Source organism: Chelonoidis abingdonii, chromosome 1 (assembly GCF_003597395.2).
Source record: "Chelonoidis abingdonii isolate Lonesome George chromosome 1, CheloAbing_2.0, whole genome shotgun sequence".
NCBI classification, from domain to species: Eukaryota; Metazoa; Chordata; order Testudines; family Testudinidae; genus Chelonoidis; species Chelonoidis abingdonii.
In genome coordinates, this window is record NC_133769.1 from 275157254 (window position 1) to 275176310 (window position 19057).

Sequence of the window (19057 nt, forward strand, 5' to 3'; positions counted from 1 at the left end):
TTATCTTCTCCAATATGAGAGAGGATATTATAAAAGCTGCTAAAAGTTTTGGAGATCTTATACAGGATGGTAATAACATGTGCTTTCCTGACCATAGCCACATGACACAGGCAGGCAGAAGGCCTTCTAAATGAGCATTTCAAAAGGAAAGAGTTGTGTATTCAGTGATTTTTCTATGTTGTCGTCATGCCAGTCTGACTCTGGATGGTATAACATTGCAATCTGCATTGCCATTCACCTGGACCCTCTCTGACTTAAATCTCTCCAAAGTTGTAGATTTTGCCACACCAGTCCTGATAGAATGCATACCAAAATTTGGTGGTTTGAGCACCAGGTGGTTAACACGTCACTCAACACTGTGGCAAAAGGATATCTGGTCAGGTAGCTACCATCCCTGTGTACAAATGGAGGTTCTAACTTCTGTGTGTGCAAAGCTCCAAATGCTCTCATGTCTTTCTCTGGACATATCTGTTTATCTGAGCATTCTTTTAGTTCTCTTGTGGATACACATCCCTGTTTGATCAGTCTTTTAACTCTTTATAGACACTGTTCCAATAGACCACTTATTTTTTTTGGGTCATGCTAGCATCTGGAAAATATCCTGCATTATAAATTTTATCCATGCATGCTAGTGGGGGTTATATTGTTTTGTAATAAATTATATATTTTTATTATATTGCCAACTCTAAGCACAAAGACATGAATCAGATCTGCAAAATCATGAGATTGTCTTAAAAATCACAAGATTTTAAATATAACTTTAGGTTATCTTTTTATTTGCTTTTTGAGCCTTTAGATTGCAATAGGGTTACACTGTCAGTCTTTGCTCTGCCACCATGAATGCTAAAAACTTTTTTTTTTTTTCTTTTTAATAGAAGTTATGATTCTCAGGTAATCATCTGACTTCAAGAACTGGGGCTTTAAGAAAATCACCGAATATTGTGAGACTTGCAATTAAAATCTTGAGAGTTGGCAACGTTCTTTTTATATTGTTTAAGAAGTTCACTGTTAATGTTTAATGGTGCATTGTGTCCAAAGCCTGTTTTAGATTCTAGATTCTAGCTTCTAGCATTGTACCACATTAGCAAGCAATTGCTTTTTAATATTATTGGAGAGCATCCTTACAAAAAAAAGTCACATTTCTATATTCTTCTTTGATTCCTATAAAGAAACTAAAAATGGCTTTGAAAGGAAACATAAATATGTCTCTAGCTATTTCAGTCCATTGTTCTAGCCTCATAGGAAGAAAAACAATGTGCAATGGATGTAGTTTAATTAGGCTGCAACTTTATTAATTTATCTGGGAATATCGGGCAATAAATTATACCGTGCAGGTCATCATTCTTCCCTTAATCATCTCCACCTATTGGGACTAACAGTTTTCCCCTTTCCCATCCTGGAAGTAGCCCATTGTTGAGAAGCTCTTCCCTCGTGTGAGGGTTAAGAGGGGCTGGAAAGAAAGGGGGCGCCAGATGTTAGGGGCACTAGCCCCCTTCTCCAGCTTGTTTAGGAGATGACCTCCCTAAATCCCCTTCCACCTCCTGTTTATCAGGGAACTGGAACCCTTTTGGAATGATTACCTGCACTGGAGACCTACCACATCTGGTATCTACTGAGCTATGACATCTTGAGCTAACCTCCTTACCTATCCCACCGGATCTCTGATCTGCTATGAGAAGGGAGAGAAAACCCACCCTGCCTTGGCCAGTCTGGCAGAGGGAAAAACTCCTTTCTAGCCCCAAAGATCAAGTCAGCTAGCACAATGTCCACAGCAGATCAGAAGAGACCCAGTTATACTCTGATCCCATGAGTGGGAGGGTGAGTGCTGCTGTTAGTGGAAGATTCCACATGGAGGGCATGGGGTATAACCTCCCCTCCCCCCGCTGCCCGTATGTGCCTGATAGGTCTATGCTGTCACCTGAGCTGGACTTCTGGCTTACCTCTTTCTCAGTGGGGGCCCTCAAAGCTGCCATAACCCCTTTTCTTTCTTGTGCATTCAACAGCAGTAAGCACATTCTGAGCTATATCGTTTAAATAACTTCCTGGAAAGAGATCCAAAAGAGAACAAAATGAAATAAGAAATGATCTGACTACAATCAGGATTTATACATCATCATACAGTTATATCACACATGCTGCTCTTTCAGAAGTTAGTGTCTTCATGGTACCCAGAAATCCAAGTGAGAGTCCAGTAAATGATCTGACTGGTAAAGACCCCACAAGTCATACATTTTATATGGCCTATTCCAAGTTTTTGCTATATTGGTGATTTGTGAAAATGGGAGTAAATGAAGCATTTGTGTATAGTAAGTGAATGTGTGAAGTAAAATATATATATAAATGGCAACCAATGTTAGCAATGCATGATGCCATGTCCTCTTATTACTGGGACCTGTTCATTCATAAAAAAACTGCTTATTTTATAGGTTGTTAGATTCCTGGAATTACAGTGCTCTTGCTTCTCATATAAAAGTAGAAGTATACAAAAAAAAATTAATATTGAAATGTATTCGCAATGCATTTAAAGAGGTGGGATATTTTATTTCTTGTTTTTGTATTCATCCTGTTTGCATTGCATTACATCCAGCACTTAATTTTTCTCAAATGCAGGGAAATTTGATAATTAAAACACCCTCCACCCCAGCAAAGCTAGTGGGAAAAAAACAAGTCAAGACTCTTGAGTGCAGTCAGTATTTTTGGTTGTCTTTTTTTTCTTTAGATGTTAGTATGAGAGGGACAAAATTTAAAGCTATTTCTGAAAAGGAAAGGAGAGAATAAATAAGCTGTATTATTATGATTAAAGATCTTATTATAAACTGAAAAAAGTTGTGGTTTTGTATTTGGTGGATAAAGCTATGGTTTTTAGCTAGAGGCTATTCAAAATTGTTAAATGATTCTGATCTCTTTATTTACTGTGAAGGAATACAGTGATTTAGGAAAATATTGATATATGAAGTGAGAGGCAGTAAGTGAGCTCAATGATCAATAATTTGAAAATTGCTTGTGAACATACCATGAAAGAAGGTAAAATCTTTTGTAAAAGAGATTATTTAGGGGCTTATTTTATTGTAGCTATTAAATCTTATTCTGTATGGAGAATCCTGGTAAGACTGAAATTGTAGAGAAAGTGGTTAACTGGTAATGCTGTATTATAATAGAGTGTTCTGACACTTAATGTGAAGGTCATTTGAGAGCAGAAAAGTAGTACAGTAGTGGGAATCAAGATACTTTTAAATGTCGCTATTGTTAATGAGGAATTTGCATACATTCTGTGCTGAAATTTTAAGCTCGGGAGATCAAATATAGAATGTTAATAACATATATGTGTTTTCCTGACCATATACACGTGAATAGGGTTGCCAGCTTTCTAACTGCACAAAACCAAACACCCTTGTGCTGCCCCTTCCCTGAGGCTCTGCCCCTCCTCCACCCCTTCTCTGAGGCCCCTCCCTCACTCCAGCTCCCCTCTTTCTGTCGCTCGCTCTCCCCCACCCTCACTCATTTTCACTGGGCTGGAGCAGGCGGTTGGAGTGTGAGAGGGTGTGAGGGCTCTGGCTGGGGGTGTGGGCTCTGGGCTGGGGCCAGAGAAGAGTGGGTTGGGGTGCAGGAGGGGTCTCAGGGCTAGGGCTGAGGGGTTTGGAGTGTGGGAGGGGACTCAGGGCTGTCATACAGGAGGAGGTTCTGACCTGGGGCAGGGTTTTGGGTGCGGGAGGCGGTTCTGACCTGGGGCAGGCAGCTGAGTTGCAAGAGGGGGTGAGGAGTGCGGGCTCTGGGAGAGTGTTTGGATATGGGGGTGGTTCTGAACTGGGGCAGAGGGTTGGGGTGTGGGTAGTGGTGCAGGGTATGGAGAGACTTAGGGTGCAGGAGGGGTTCCAACCTGGGGCAGAGTGTTGGGGTGCAGGTAGGGGTGCAGGCTCCGACTGAGTGGCGCTTACCTCAGGTGGCTCCGGTCGGCAGTGCAGCGGGGTTATGGCAGGCTCCCTGCCTGCCATGGTTCTGCACTGCTCCCAAAAGCAGCCTGCCTTAGCTCTGTTGCGCCGCTCACCGGAGCTGCCAGGGTCTCTTTTTGACCAGATGTTCTGGTTCCAAACTGGACTCCTGGCAACCCTACATGTGAAAGAGGCAAGTGGAAAGACCTTTAGGTGAACCATTTAAGTCCCACTTAAGACCTCAAAATAGAGTTTGTGCTACTTGAGTGGTGCATGGGCTTTGTGCTGGTCTTCTACACAGAGATGGATTTAATCAAAAGTTCATGAAAATAATGATACTAGTTGGAATAAGCAGCTCAGGAACAACAGCAGTAAAGTCTGAGAACAATAAATCGCACCAGATAGTGTATTCATCTGGTGTCATCCAGTAAGAGTGTTAACAGTGTCAAAATACAGCCCATATGTAGTAACAGGACAACACTTGCCTAAAAACTATCAGCCAGTTTTTGTAAATATATCTCTTTTGTAGCTGATTTTCTCTCATTTTCTTCTTCTTTTTAATCTTATACGTGAAAATTAGACAAACATAAACTGTGTTCAGATTTTCTTGCAATATCTGAACTCTTTTCCTCTTTTCTTTTTGACAGTCTTTGACAGTCTTTTGACAATCAAGTCTTTTTCAAGTAGTAAATTAATTTGGGTAGCAAGCACCCCATCTGAATTTGTTACATGCTGGCAGTTCAGATAAATGGATATTATGATCTCAGCACATTTCTGCCCAGCACCACTGTGCGCCCATTTGCAAGAATCTGAGAAAGTGATAATATTCCTGTCAGTTTCAGGCCTCTGAGAAAAATATGGGACGGAATTCATTTGTATTTATAGGATGCCTGTAGGGAAGCTAGCAATGCTGTGTTGCAGTTTACATAGGCATGTGGTGCTAACTCCATATAAAAAAGATAAGAGGCCTGTAGACATTTATTTGTGGGAACATGTAAGAAAAGCTAGAATGGATCAGTAATTGTCGCTTACACAGGAGATGTATTTTCAGATTTCTCGTTGGAGAAATCTGTTAAACTTATGTTACCTTTCAGAGTCTGTCCATTTTTAATTATTTTGTTGATTGAATGATTGCATTAAGTTGTATTTTACTAGGTTGATGCAATGTGTGCTTCCTGCCAGCACTTGATATGGATAAATCCACTTTTTTTTCTGGCTTGATAAGCTGAAAGACTTCTTATATTTGCAGTAAAATGTATTTATTAAACTATGTGTATATACTCAGTGTGGGTGGAAAAAAAGTGTGTATGTCATAGTTTAACAGACCAAGACACACATGGTGGTGTTACCAACTTATACTGTTAGCAGAGCAGAATAGAAAAAAACACATTTAATATTGGTAAATTTGGGTATATTTGTACTACAGAATATACATCTGTGTGTAAAAGTTCAGTTCTGCATAGTTATTGCCTTTCACTCCCATCTTGTATATATTGTTCTTGAACAATATATAGACTCATTTTAAAGTTATTTATGATTTGGGATGGTTATGCATGTGTGACTTTTTGTATAATTAGTGATTTCCTCTCCTTATAGCCAATCTGGTGTAAATAAGTCTGTTATTTATATGCAGCTGTAATGCACTCTGTTATGGAAAAACCGTTAGAAGCATACCAGCACTGGCTCCTCTTCTTTGCTTGCACCTTAAATTCCCTGCTTCAAACAGCTTTCTGAAGCACGTCAGCATAACACTTCACTGGGAATTTCCACCCTAGTCTTGCTGAGTAGAATAGATATCTGCCAGTCACACACTTTCTATTGCGTGGCTGCCCGAGCGTGTGTGAGTGTTTTCCTCTTGCAAATTCGCATGATTTTGAACAGTTTTGTGTGTGTGTGTGCGCAAACACCTCATGAGCCTGTTTTCCAGCTGTTGGGGCACTAACCTGGGATGTGGGAGATCCAGGTTTAAATTCATGATCTATCTGATTCACCTCCGAGAGGTGACTCGCTGCTCCAACTACTGAGATATAGTCAGTCTCTGCTTTTGCACTTTGTCAAAAAATTCCCAGCCATATCTAGTCCTGACTCAGTAAGTACTTCAGTACGTGTATAACTTTAAGCATACAGTAAGCCTGAAGAAGTAAATGGGACTACTTGATCTTAAATTATGTGTATGTGCGTAAGTACCTTGCTGAGGCAGTTCTTAAATGTACAGATCCCCAAGCACTCTGTGTGTTGCTTCCAAGGGGTTTACGAGGGCTTGAAGGCGATGAGGGATGATGCTGTTTGGCTCTGTTACCCTTCTTTCAGCCTGTTTGTGGACAGTAGAGCAACATTTTTGCTTCTTACCATCTCCCCATGCAGTGGAGCGGGTGGTAATGACCCCTAATGTAGTTTGTAGTAAAGCAGATGTCCTTGAGCTTTAAACCTGGTGTTCAGGCCCATTCCCATGTAACTATTCAGGTTACAAAGGAAACCAACATTTTATTAATAAAGTGTACATTGAATAAAAGTGTGGTACTGTATGTTCAAAATGCTCCATAATAAGGATTAACCTAATCTCTACAGGGAAAGCGTTCTAGGCAAAAAACAAGCATCTCTAAAGCTCTATCCCCAGCAGTCTTACTCTAAAACCTTTTGTCATTCAAAATAAGTGAGTCAGCAGACCAGCAATAACAAAGTAGGTCTGAAATGTATGATGACCCAAGCGAATATAGTGCTTTATAAATTATTTGCAAGACTTTAAAATCAATCCATCCATTTTATTCTGTTGTAAAGGAATGTTTTGATTAATACATTGGCCAGAAAGTAAAGCAGGATAGTAAAATTCATTTAACAAAGATTACTAATCACTTGATTTTGGGAATTTGGATTGTGTAATGCTAAATGCTAATAGTAGCACTTGAAGGTTATTGTGGAAGATAATAACGTATAACTGGTAGAAGAAAATTCTTTCATTGTCCTGTGTTTAGATCATAAATGTTGATTCAGTTTGGATTATATTCCTTTAATTGTTTAGTATGAATAAATATTTTAAATAGGTGTGGTAAATTGTCAAGTATTTTCATTGTTTGGATGAAAAGATTTGATCATCTACTCCAAAGTACCAACAAACACCTGCAGAACCAAAGTGGATATAGAGCACCTGAACACATTCTGATTCATGAAGTTAAAGCAGTTTACAGAGTTAGTAAGAAAAGAATATCACACTCTGAGGTTTGATGTCCTTTTCATGCAGAACAAAAGAGTTTCGATTCTTTCACTTCAAGTTTAGCCTAACCATTGTGTAGTAAGGGAGGTTTAATGAATCATTGTTTAACTTAGATACTGCCAAGTATTTGACAGTTAAATAGTCTCAAATATGTGCATAGCACTTTGCTGACAGACCCTTATTTAACTGTGATTAATTGGCATTGAATAGTTATTTAATTACTTCAGAATAAATCTAAGAACAAAGTGTGGTTTGATTAAGTTATTTAATGCAATAACATACATTAAATTGCTGGAGTGAGCACGTTCTCCACTGCAGCTTCCTACTGAAATTACACAAAGCGTTTGGGAGTTTCACAATACCAAAAATAGCAGGTTCTTTTGGCAGATTCAAGTACTCTTGCAACACTGACACTTTAGAAGATTTATGAATAGATTTGTGGGAAGACTTTTTTTGGTCAGTGTAGGTTATCCATCTACACAATGTCTATATTTTTAGTAATTTTGCTTCTTTTAAAATGCTATGTGAAGATGTGATTCCTATTTGAATAATTCAGGTTGCATGCAGTAGTTGAGTTTGATAATTTTTCAAACTGAAAATGTGGGTTAATTCTAAGGCAGGATTTTTGAGGGAACATACGTACTACACGTTCAGTGTCCTGGAAAATACCAGTCCAAATGATCCAGTGAACACTTACAGTTTATTTAAGGGACTTGGGGAAGCGTTAAGGGAGCCCATAGAGATGGTGATTGGATATGAGAGCCCTAGAGGGTTTAGAGAAAATATTTTTAGTAGGCCAGCTTTATAGTTCCCAGATATCAGGTAGCAACAATCCTTTGAATATGGGGAGCAGCCCTGGGCAAATTGTGTGTGAATGCTGGCAGAAAACATGTAATCATGTTCTTGGGAAAAATTTGAGAATTTTTGCAAGAATGACTAATTTTGCTTTCATATCTAGAATCTCTTCTCTTGCACAGTTAATAGTGCATACCCCAGCAACTAAACCATGTGCTATTTAAAAAGGAGAAGTAGACTTTTGTTTCTTCATATCTTGTGAAACAGTCTTCAGTTTGAATTAGAAATTTAGGGTAATGTCGACACTGCAGTTAAAAACTCCATGGCAGGCTTGTGCCAGCTGACTCAAGCTTGCGGGGCTTGGGCTAAGGGACTCTTCAATTGCAGTGTAGATGTACAGGCTCAGGCTGCAGCCTGGCCTCTGGACCCTCTCACCTCGCAAGGTCCCAGGGCTCAGTTCTCAGGCTCCAGTCCGAGCCTGAATGTCTACACCGCAATTGAACAGTTCTTTAGTCCAAGTCCCACAAGCCCAAGTCAGCTGCACAGGCCAGCCACAGGTGTCTAATTGCAGTGTAGACATATCCATATTGTGAATATGCAGTCTCTGCGTATGCAACATCAGAATGGCAAAACCCTGAATGGGGCACTGAGATTTGGATGCAGACTATTCTCTGTGACTGGTCCCTGATGATGGAATTTGCTCTTTCTGGTGAGCTGTCATAGCCTGAGTTTATTACTGTTCAGAGAAGTTATACCTTCTGTGAACTGGGTCCCCTGGGCTTGATTCTGATCTCATACAGTCAGTGGAGTAACACTCGGGTAAAACTTTTCACTTTTGTGAAAGTGGGATTAAAGCCCATTGCTTTGTTTGTTTCTTTCTTCTGTGCTAGAAATTTTTTGTTTTTATTTGCGAAGCACCCAGATACAACAGTGATGGGCACTAGAATAACTAATTAGCAATAGGAGAAGGAAACATGAGCCTTTAGGAGGCAAACACTGCCATGAGCTTAAAGATCACAGTCATGCTTTAGCAAAAGGATTGTGCATAAATACTGAATAGACAATAAACAACTTTGTGCAATAACTATTGAAGGTTCCAAAATATTAAAATCTTGCAATTGTAGATAGACCTGAATATCCTATTTAGGAATTGGTTGATCCAACTCCAGGATATTTACATTTCTTGTCTTTTCATAGAGTGGATTGTAGGAGGGCGCATTGCTTTCAAGTTCAGTCATGTTCATACACCAACTGTTTTTCTTAGTCATATTTTAGTCCTTGTCATTCTACAGAATTACTATATTTACATTTGAATGTGGATTAGGCAGATTAAAAGATTTTTTCACATTTTATTGATAATGACAGATTCATTTCTACTTTCCTACTAGCTGCTGTGTCAAAAACATTCTCTAAAAACATATAACAATTTTATAAGGCAATCACCAAAATTACATTTTGGTATTAATTAGCAACTTGATTATCCATGAGAATTAAGTAGGAGTTTGTTTGTAATGTGGATAAGAAGAGGAGATAGTCATGCCAGAGGAATCTTTCTTATGGTTCACCCAGCTTGGTTTTAGCGTGGGTCTGTATGCATCAAAGAACTTTAGCCAAATGAGATGTTGTTGTAAATGAGAATATTCTGGAACTTGTTCTTGGCAGTCATAATGATTTTTGGTAGTATTTTATACAATTTTTGTTTTGCGTATGTTTTATTTTGTTTTAAAGAGCCAGAACAGAATTTTATTATTGTTGCAACTTAAAACGTTCTCCTTTTCTTTATAGGGGCTGCAGTAGAGCTTTGAAACTTTGAGGTAGTGCAAAGGCTTAGTCGCTAACCTCTACAGAAACAAACCTCTTAAAAACTCCTTGAGTAACTTTCACTTGTAAATTGCAATAAAAACAAGTCTGAAAATGGACAACAAAACTTCAGATACTGTTAGGATTGAAACTTCAAAGTGATAAACTGCTTTGTGATAGTTTGTGAGCATTTCAGTACTAATTTGTCTCAGCCTTCTACCTGTTAGGGCCTCATCTACAAAAAGTACAAAGTTAAACTGTTTTCACAACTGTGTTAGAGTAACTGTAATGCTGCTCCAGAAAGGAGTTTGCATGTGCTATCTACTCACTGAATCGTGGGACATGACGAAGGTATTCCAGGTTTCCTGACATTGTTAATGCTGACCTGCACTGTACTACTGGTGTGGAAGTAGCCAGTATGAAGGAACTTGCTTTGTTGGTGCAGTGCTGTATATTATGGAATTTCCTCTGAGGAATAACCAAGATAATTCTGCGGCAATCTCTGATCACTATTACAAATAAACCAGATTAAAGATGAATGCCAAAGCAAAATTTAAAACAGAGAGAAGCTCAGGCTTCTGTGCTGTATGTCCCTGCTAAGCAGGCCATGGGGTAGTCTGAGGAGAAGTTAGCGTTACATTTTTTTAAATGATGTTTTCCCTTGTTAAATCCTCTTGGTATTATTTGGTTCCCTTGAAGATATCTCAGAATGTGATGTTAGAGCTAGCAGGAGTCTCACTGCAGCACATGCATTTCGTGGGCTGAGTCACCCCTCCTTTGTCAAAACCCCCATGAGAGGACCAAGGGGAAAGAAGCCTCCAAGAGGCATCCCTTGGTGGAGTTTTCTCTGATCTTTCTGTTCCAACATGAAACAACTGGCAGGGCTCATTTGCAAATCTGGAGGATACCAGAAACTGCAGGATCTCTGCGCCATCTGCATGGAGGCCCTGTGTCTCAGAGCTATCTCCATGCCCTTAGCGTGCCCTTCCCTTCCCTCTGCAATGGCTCTGTGTGAACAGGGACACCTCCTGTTGATCGCCCTTAAAATGTGATTCCCCATGATTCAAGGGCACCTCAGAACGGGTTACTGTGCCAGAATCAGTTAATTTTCCTGAGTACTCGTTACAAGGTTGAAAGAAGGATTGTGTTTCTCACTTCAGCCCACTCCCACTCAATGTGGGGTTTCTCAGTCCCTGTCCTGTCCACAGCACATCAATCCTGACCCTGTGGACAGTCGTCTGTGAGGTACTAGGTAAGTGAGGATAGTTCTTTAGAAAGAGCTGTCCTTTCCCACTGTGTGGTGAGATCTGCATGGGGATTTTAGGGGCACAGCCTGGTCACATAGTGTTTGTGATGTCACAGAATAATGCACTGTGAGATATCTTCAGTAAACCTAGACATACCAAGAGGCTATCCCAGAGAGAGAAGAGAGACTGTTGAGAAAGCTGGTTTAAAGAAACATTTGTGAACTGACTCATCCTCTCCCACCTCATTCTGGCTAATGAGAGAGATGTTCATCACAAAAATCTCTGTAACTCTGTTTTCATTTTTTAATCTGCAGTTCATCTTTACGCCAAACTTGTAAGATCAACAGAATTTTCAGCAGAGGACCTGCTCTTGCCCCTCTACCAGAGGAGGATTTGGAAAGCACTGATTTTTGTCACTTTGCTCCAAAGAAAAGACATTCCTTGATCCTTTCCCCTTATGATCCATGATTCCAAAAGAGAGAAAAACCAAATCTCATCACAAAATACGTTAAAATAATAGAGTTAGATAGAAAGAAAAAGAAAGAAACTTGAATGAGTCCACGTGCATAAACCCCTTATGGAAGGCAAGATTCTCATCCCTAGGTTAAGTGATACCTTACTTCCTGAGTAGAAGCATCAGTTTGTGGAGTAAAGTTCTAATCTACTTAATGGTGGCGGAATGGTGATGTTTATAATTAAAGCTCTCTTGGTATGACTGAATTTTTTTTCATTCAAGTAGAACTTAAGAACATAGAAGAGAATAAATGCTTCAGTGATAACAGATTAAAAATGTTATTAGTTTTGATAAAGATCAGCATTGTCAAGGTTTTGAATAAATATAAAAAACATGCTACATCGACATAAAAACATGCCACATCACCACAAACCTAACTAAAATTTGATTTCAGTAACATCTGCAACGTGAATTTAAATATGCTGATTTCTTTACTTTTTTCTTTTGTGAAATCTAAGTTGTTAAAAATCACAGAACTACTAAAAAGGACCATAGTAGGCCTTGCAGTAAATGCATACAACTCAGATAAAAGTCAGCGGAACTTGCAAGCAGGTACCAGAGTCAGCCAGGTTATGACCGATATTGATTGATATATATAAGTATTAAAAATCTAATCCTATAACTGCTTACTTATGTGAATAATGTTATGCATATATGTAAGAGTTTGCAGGATTGGGGTCTTCAGTTCTATCTAAATGATTAGTTTCAGACTGTTATGAAACATTTGAAATGATGGTGACCACACACTATAACTGTTAAATAAGCAATTCACATCTGTATTAAAGAAGCATTCATTCAAAAAAAACATTTTTATTCTTTTTTAACAAAATATTGCACTAGCTGTAAAAAAAAAATCTCCTTTTGTTTTGTTTTCAGAAGACCTTTTTTGTTTATTTTCAGATGTCAGCCATTTTCTTCTTGCTTTTCTTAAATTGTCTGTAAAAACTAAAGTATAATGTGTTTTTAAAAATTGTCTTAGAAAAAAACCCACAATTTCTTTTGAATCCTGTTTTCATAGGGAGAATCTTAAATCGTTTTTCTAAAGATATTGGCCATCTGGATGATTTGCTTCCACTGACAATTTTGGACTTCATACAGGTAATGTAGTTGTTACAGTTGGAGAATTTTACCTTGGTACTATGAATTTCAAGTCCTCTATACTCAGTTGACATACAAAACCCAATAATTTATCTGCCAAAGTTTTAGTTGAGTGAATTTAATGAAAGTGCTTGTTTGTGAAAGAAGGGTGTGGTCAAAATATAATATGCAAGTGAAAAGCTATCATGAGCAATAAGTGGCAGGTAGGAGTGGCTATACAGCTTGCTATTCTGTCAAGATTTCAGTTCATAGTAGCTACATGCTTGGTAAATTGCTCTGGATTTGCCTCCAAGCAGTCTGGCAAGCATAATGTGTTATGAAATATATCCACAGTAAAGAAACAATCAATTCACATGGCAAGATAGCACAGATTAACCTAATTATGTGTGTACTTCCACAAAGAAGTAAATGCTTACCGCACCATTTTGGATTAAAATAGGTGTGGCTATTTACAAAGAAAGGATTAGTAATAACAGGGTGAAAATAATAGTCTTAATAGGAACAAGAGAAAGAAGTTACTGCAAATATAAAAATGTCTATAAGCAAAAATGATTCTAGTGACAATGAAAGGATTAAATTTATGGCATTACAGTGATTTTGATTGGCATCCCAATTAGTCTTTTTCATGAATACTTCCAAAGCAAAATGTTTACAAAAACAACCGCTGTATGCTAAAATATTCTTAATGCCTTTAGCCTTAGCATTCAGAATTGCAGAAATTAGAGATGGAAAAGATTGATTAGGCCATCTGTAGATTCATCATTCTACCTATTCAGAAATGTTTCTTACAGTAATATTACTTAGTGCTGTATGCAGTCTGTTTACGGTTGACTCCATGGAGGTTTCACCTGTTTTTTCATATTGAAATTAAATGTACTTTGGGTTTGTAAAAGTTACTTTTAGCTAAAACACATTTTTTAGAAAACACCTGTTTACTTGCCTAAGCAAGGCCTTAAGGTTGAAGAGCTTTTTGCCCTGCTTTTCAAAGCTGTTCAGTGCAGTAGACCCCTTTGGGAGGGAGATAGGATGGCTTTTTTTTTTTTCAATCTGCTGGCAGGACCTCCATTAGAAATTGTAAACACTTTTTACCATTAGCTGCTGTTCTCCTAACTCTTAATGTTAAGCTTTTGAATTTGCCTGGTTTCCAAAGTATACAAGAAATCTGTCCTATGCACAGAAGGTAAACAATCTGCTAGAGTGTATGTGTATTGGGCATTTATTTCTATCAGTTATATGGAATCAGAACTTTGTCTTTCTTTAGACTTATAAGCTATCTTTTATTAGACAGGACATCTTGCTTTATTTCAATTGGTTTAGGCAATGCATTTATGTCCTGTTATCCTGCTGCATGCCCAGACTGTTCTGCATACTGCCCATTTGCTAGCCTCCTCTCCTTCGTATAGTATGCTTTTGCTCTCCCTACTGTGTACAGGACTGGGTAAGTCCAGGCTGCAGGCAGTGAAATGACCTGGCTTTGCTGCTGCTTCTGGTACTTGATTGGCTGCCCCTGTAATCAGCATGAAACTCTCTCCTCCACAACGCCTGGTGGCTGCTGCCAAAGCTGGAGAGAGCTGGAAAGAATTTAGGGGACAAAAGGAAAGGGGAGGTGTTGAGAAACTGAGGAGGGGAAAGGGAACAGAGGTGAACAGACAGTTGCAGGGGAAGTGATTTTCCACATTGTATTCCTCAATTTAGGGTTAACATGTCCCATGATGTCACTCATTTGAGAGTAGGGAGGGGGTCTGTGTCCCATTGTGGAGTGTCTGGAGTTAGAGAGGTACGAGTATGTCTTTCCAATTGGTGCAGGTAATTTATATTATTACATGCATCTTTCAAGTGCCTGCCACTGTAGTTAGTAAGTGTTCAGATATTACAGGCAAATGGGGGAAGAATCAGTGTACTGTATGTTTACCCAAACTAAAACTGATCTGGGATGAAAGAATAAAGTATTTCATTGTAAATTTGAATTTCTTGTTCTTTTGACTGTTATCAAGCCTCTTATCCATATTGTGAAAACTGCAGTTTGCAAAAGTTTCCTATCTGAAATCTCATATGCTTAGCTACTTAGTTCATCTCTTGTAAATAGGGCATTTAAGTAGTTGAAAGACAGGTGTTCTGAAGTTTGCACTGTACATGAAAACACACAAGCTTTGGGAACAGATGTATGGTATAGTAAAGTGGGGAAAAAAAGGATTTTTTTTAAATACACTAGTTATAGATGTCCAGAATCTTTACTGAAATTATTTAAATTATTTTTATGGTACATAAATTTAAGTGCTTCCCTGTTCTGTTGGGCATAAGAGAAGAAGCCTTAGGTAGTTAAATCTTATTATAGGTTTGTTGCATTTAGCTATTAAATTTCTGATCATGAGAGGAAAAACATTCCCTCTTTGTTAAAATGTACCACTGCTGAACATCGGTGGTGCCTATTAGTTAATATATCTTGAATTTAACAGCAAAGTTATATTATATTATTTATCTCTAAGGAGCATAGATTTCTAGAGAGGATAACTGTTATCAATTCTGATAAAGATCTTTTGTCACTTGTTTTGTTTGCAGGTGTCTTTTTAAGACTTTTTATAATCCCTTTAGGAAGAAATATTTTCTTCTTTTTAAGAACAGTATTAGCTAAGTATAAAAGCTCTGATCCCTACTATTGTTGTTGATTCTTTGAGGGACATTTCCCAACATTCATTGTTTAAATGGTTGTCAGGAGGAATCAAGTGAAATTTAATAAACAATGCAGTAACTGGTTCATCTTACTTTGTGTGTAGAAGCTTTTCTTGTGAGGATTTGCATTGAAGAAGTGGTCCTTGTTGTGAGTTATCGTTAGGGTAGTTTTGAAGCTTTCCAGTCCGTTACTATATTAGCAAGTGTATATTTCATTTCTGAACAAATAAACTTAACTTGGCTGGGCTCAGATACTACAATGAGGAGTGCTGTAGAAGTACCTGTAAATTAATAATAAAAATTTACTAGTTTCAAGAATATAGATTTTTAAGAGAATACCAAAAATTCCTAGTATTACTATAGACCCCTAATAAGATTTACACAGTGCATTACAGTTCTAATGAACATGATTAGTCTAGATAGCTATACTGGATGAAAAGTAATTCCTAAAACGGAAAGAATTACATTTATTTTGTCTGTCACTGGATAAATGAGAAAGGAATAGTTTATTTTTAAAAGAGAATAGAAATGTTCTGGACATGTAATAAAGAGAGAAAAAATGTAATGGGGGGAGGGCATGCAACAAGCACAAAAATGCTTAAATAAAGCCTTACTATATTTGGGTTCCACAGCTGACCATGATATTCATAACTGTGGATCTGAAAGGGCACTGAAAGTCAGCTCCTCATAGTCCAATATTTGAGGATTAAAGAGCAGGAGACTGTATAAATTCTGCTTCCTTTGTTTTGTGAAAAGATGTGCTCAACTTGAGAACGAAGGTATTCAAAAGAGAAGATTTATCCTTAGAGAATGAGGAAATTATTTTTTACCTGCTACTTTGTAAATCTTTAACAGCATACAGGAAAGGTCATGTTCGCTTGATAACTGTCTGTTGGAATAATTGCTTCCTTCATCTTATAAATAAAAAATAGAATGATATGTCAGAGCATACACTGATATCAAATGGAGCTGTATGTGCAGACAGAGGGTAGGTTATTACACACCTCTACCCCGATATAACGCGACCCGATATAACACGAATTCGGATATAACACGGTAAAGCAGCGCTCCGGATGGCCTGGGCTGCGTGGTCTGGCGGATCAAAGCAAGTTCAATGGAACGTGGTTTCACCTATAATGCGGTAAGTTTTTTTGGCTCCCGAAGACAGCATTATATTGGGGTAGAGGTGTTCTTAACTGAGTTTCTTTGAATTTTACATTTACAGCCTGATTCAAAACTCATAAAAGTAAATAAGAATGTTTTCATTAACTTCAGTAGACTCTGGATCAGGCTGCTAGTGTTCAAGGCTTGTATCCAGAAATAGGTGCACTTGTGTGGGCCCTTATGCCTCTGATGGACTCTGTGCGGGCATAAGTTTCAATGCCAGCTCATCTCTTTGAAAATATGTGCCATATTTATTAAATTCATAACTGATCATTTACATTTACTGCTATGTTTGTTATAGTACAAGCTGATTTTTAGAAAGTTAGTGACTTAAACTAGTACATGAGTGGAAATAACTTGAAAAGCAAAATGAAGGTAACAGTGTTTGGTTGATGTAAGCCCATATATTTTGTTAGTCAGTTACCTTATAACACTTACCCTCATTCTTCCTTCCCCTTCCTTTCCTGCTGTTGTTTACATTCAGTTGGGACATCCTGTTTTCAACTAAGTTGTAAGCTCTTCAAGGCAGGAACCATGGATAAAATGTTCAAAAGTGCATTGATGACTTAGGTGACTGATTCTCATTCTTTCAATGGGATTTAGACACCTAAAATTACTTAGGGTACATCTACACTGTAAATACAGTACATGGTTAGTTCTTAACTCAAGTTAGCTAACAGGTTAAAAAGCAATGTGGACATGAAAACTATTATCTTGAGTCTGAAGCTCAAGGTAAAGCCTGTAGGGGAGCCTGGGGTTGCATCTGAGTGCTAACTTGATTAAAAGCTGGGTTGCAATGTCTTAACTACTATTTTTTTCTGAGTTAGTGAACACCTTTTTTTGCACTGAAAGACATGATCTTAGATTCATCAGAATATTTTACTTTATACCTGCTTATATGTTTGTACTATATCTGACACAATGGGACTTTCATCCTGAGTGGGGTCTAAAAGTGCTACCAGAATATAAATAATAGTCACAAATATTCTTCCTTTAGGTGAACAAGAAAACTGATCAGATTTAAATAAATAAATGGGCTTAAGGATGTTCAATGCCCAACTTCTGTTAAAAGTTAATACGACTTGGGCACTCAGTTCCTTTAGGCTCTTTTGAAAATCCCTTCTAAGCTCACTTATTATTCTAGCCAAAATTTCCTGACTTTATGGGTACGTCCACACTACCCACCGGATCGTCAGGTAGCGATCTAAAAGGGATTGATTTATCGCGTCTCGTCTAGACGCGATAAATCAATCCCCAAATGCTCTGCCATCGACTCCGGAACTCCCCCAGGGCTAGAGGTAGAAGCGGAGTCGACGGGGGAGCCGTGGCCATCAATTCTGTGCCGTGAGGACAGGAGGTAAGTTGATCTAAGATATGTCGACTTCAGCTATGCTATTCTCGTAGCTGCAGTTGCTTATCTTAGATCGACCCCCCCCCCAGTGTAGACCAGGACATCTTTAGCACAGTAGGGGCACAAGGTTCCAACCATGTGGAGCTCATTGACAGACTGGGGCTTATAATTTAAATACACTGTGGTTAAAATATTACATCTGTATACAACTTAACATAATAAATTCATATATTGGCTTTTTTTAATTGGAGAAAGAATCCAGTGGTGGAATATTATAGTACTCTTATTTTAATAGAATGTAAGGTATAACATTATATTAAATAACATTTTATATACAATAGCCCATATTTTCAAAAGTGGCTACTGTTAATGATGCCTCGATTTCTGCATGCTCAACTTGAGACACTTTAGGGGCTTATTTAAAGAGATGGTGAGAGTCCATATCTCATTAAGTTTGAATGGACTTGTGGGTGCTTAGCATCCTTGAAAATCAGCATTTTAAGCGTTTCAAGTTGGGCTTGCAAAATTAGTAGCCATTTGAAAATGTTGGCCAGTATGCTCATCTCCATAAAGGTCTACAGAGTCTTCCATTTCCAATAGCTTCACCATTTCATGCCCTTTCTCCTTTTATGTTCCCTTTCTTCTACAATAGCTACTAGTTGGTATTTAAAGTCAGCATAATATAGATGTCTTAGTTTATTGGCTTTTTGATAACAAAATGTAAATCCTCTATGATTTCATTATTCATATCTAGATAAATGAATTACTGGTTTAGTTTCCAGCATATTTAAAGAAGATAATTTAAAAGCAGTATTTCCCACTCATTTTGATTTTACCCTGTGCTGGATTTTAAAAACTCAAGATTTGTTTTGTTTCTGGGGAACACTGTGAACATGTGAACTATCAGCAGCTGCCCTTGGTAAAGGGCAGTGATTTATTGAGGAAAACTGAATTGCAAAACCTTTTTCCTCCCAAAATCAACAGCTTGACTGAACTTAAATAACTGACTTTTCATATCCTTTCATCACATACAAAGACCTAATCTTGAGACTACTTGAGCCACCAATGTAGGCTTTGGCTAAGACCACCGCTGAATGTGTCATTCCCTTCTCACCACACACAAAACACATTGACTGCAGCTTTATGAAGTGAAAATACTGAAGAAAAGGAAAATGTGAAGAAGGTGTCCACAGTCGTTCCTTTAAAAAAAATAGCTGCTGCATCTGGATATTAAGAACAAAAAGTGCCTAAGACTGGAATAATAAGCTAGGGTCACTT

General features: G+C 38.1%; 1 protein-coding gene across 1 annotated transcript in view; it reads left to right on the top strand.

Moving 5' to 3' along the window:
• The window catches only part of ABCC4 (ATP binding cassette subfamily C member 4 (PEL blood group)), a 235733-nt gene that overhangs the window by 136946 nt on the left and 79730 nt on the right, over positions 1-19057 (top strand). The window contains exon 20 of the mRNA XM_032785946.2: positions 12515-12594. Within this exon, the coding sequence (XP_032641837.1) occupies positions 12515-12594 (80 nt within the window). The remainder of the gene's footprint in view (positions 1-12514; positions 12595-19057) is intronic.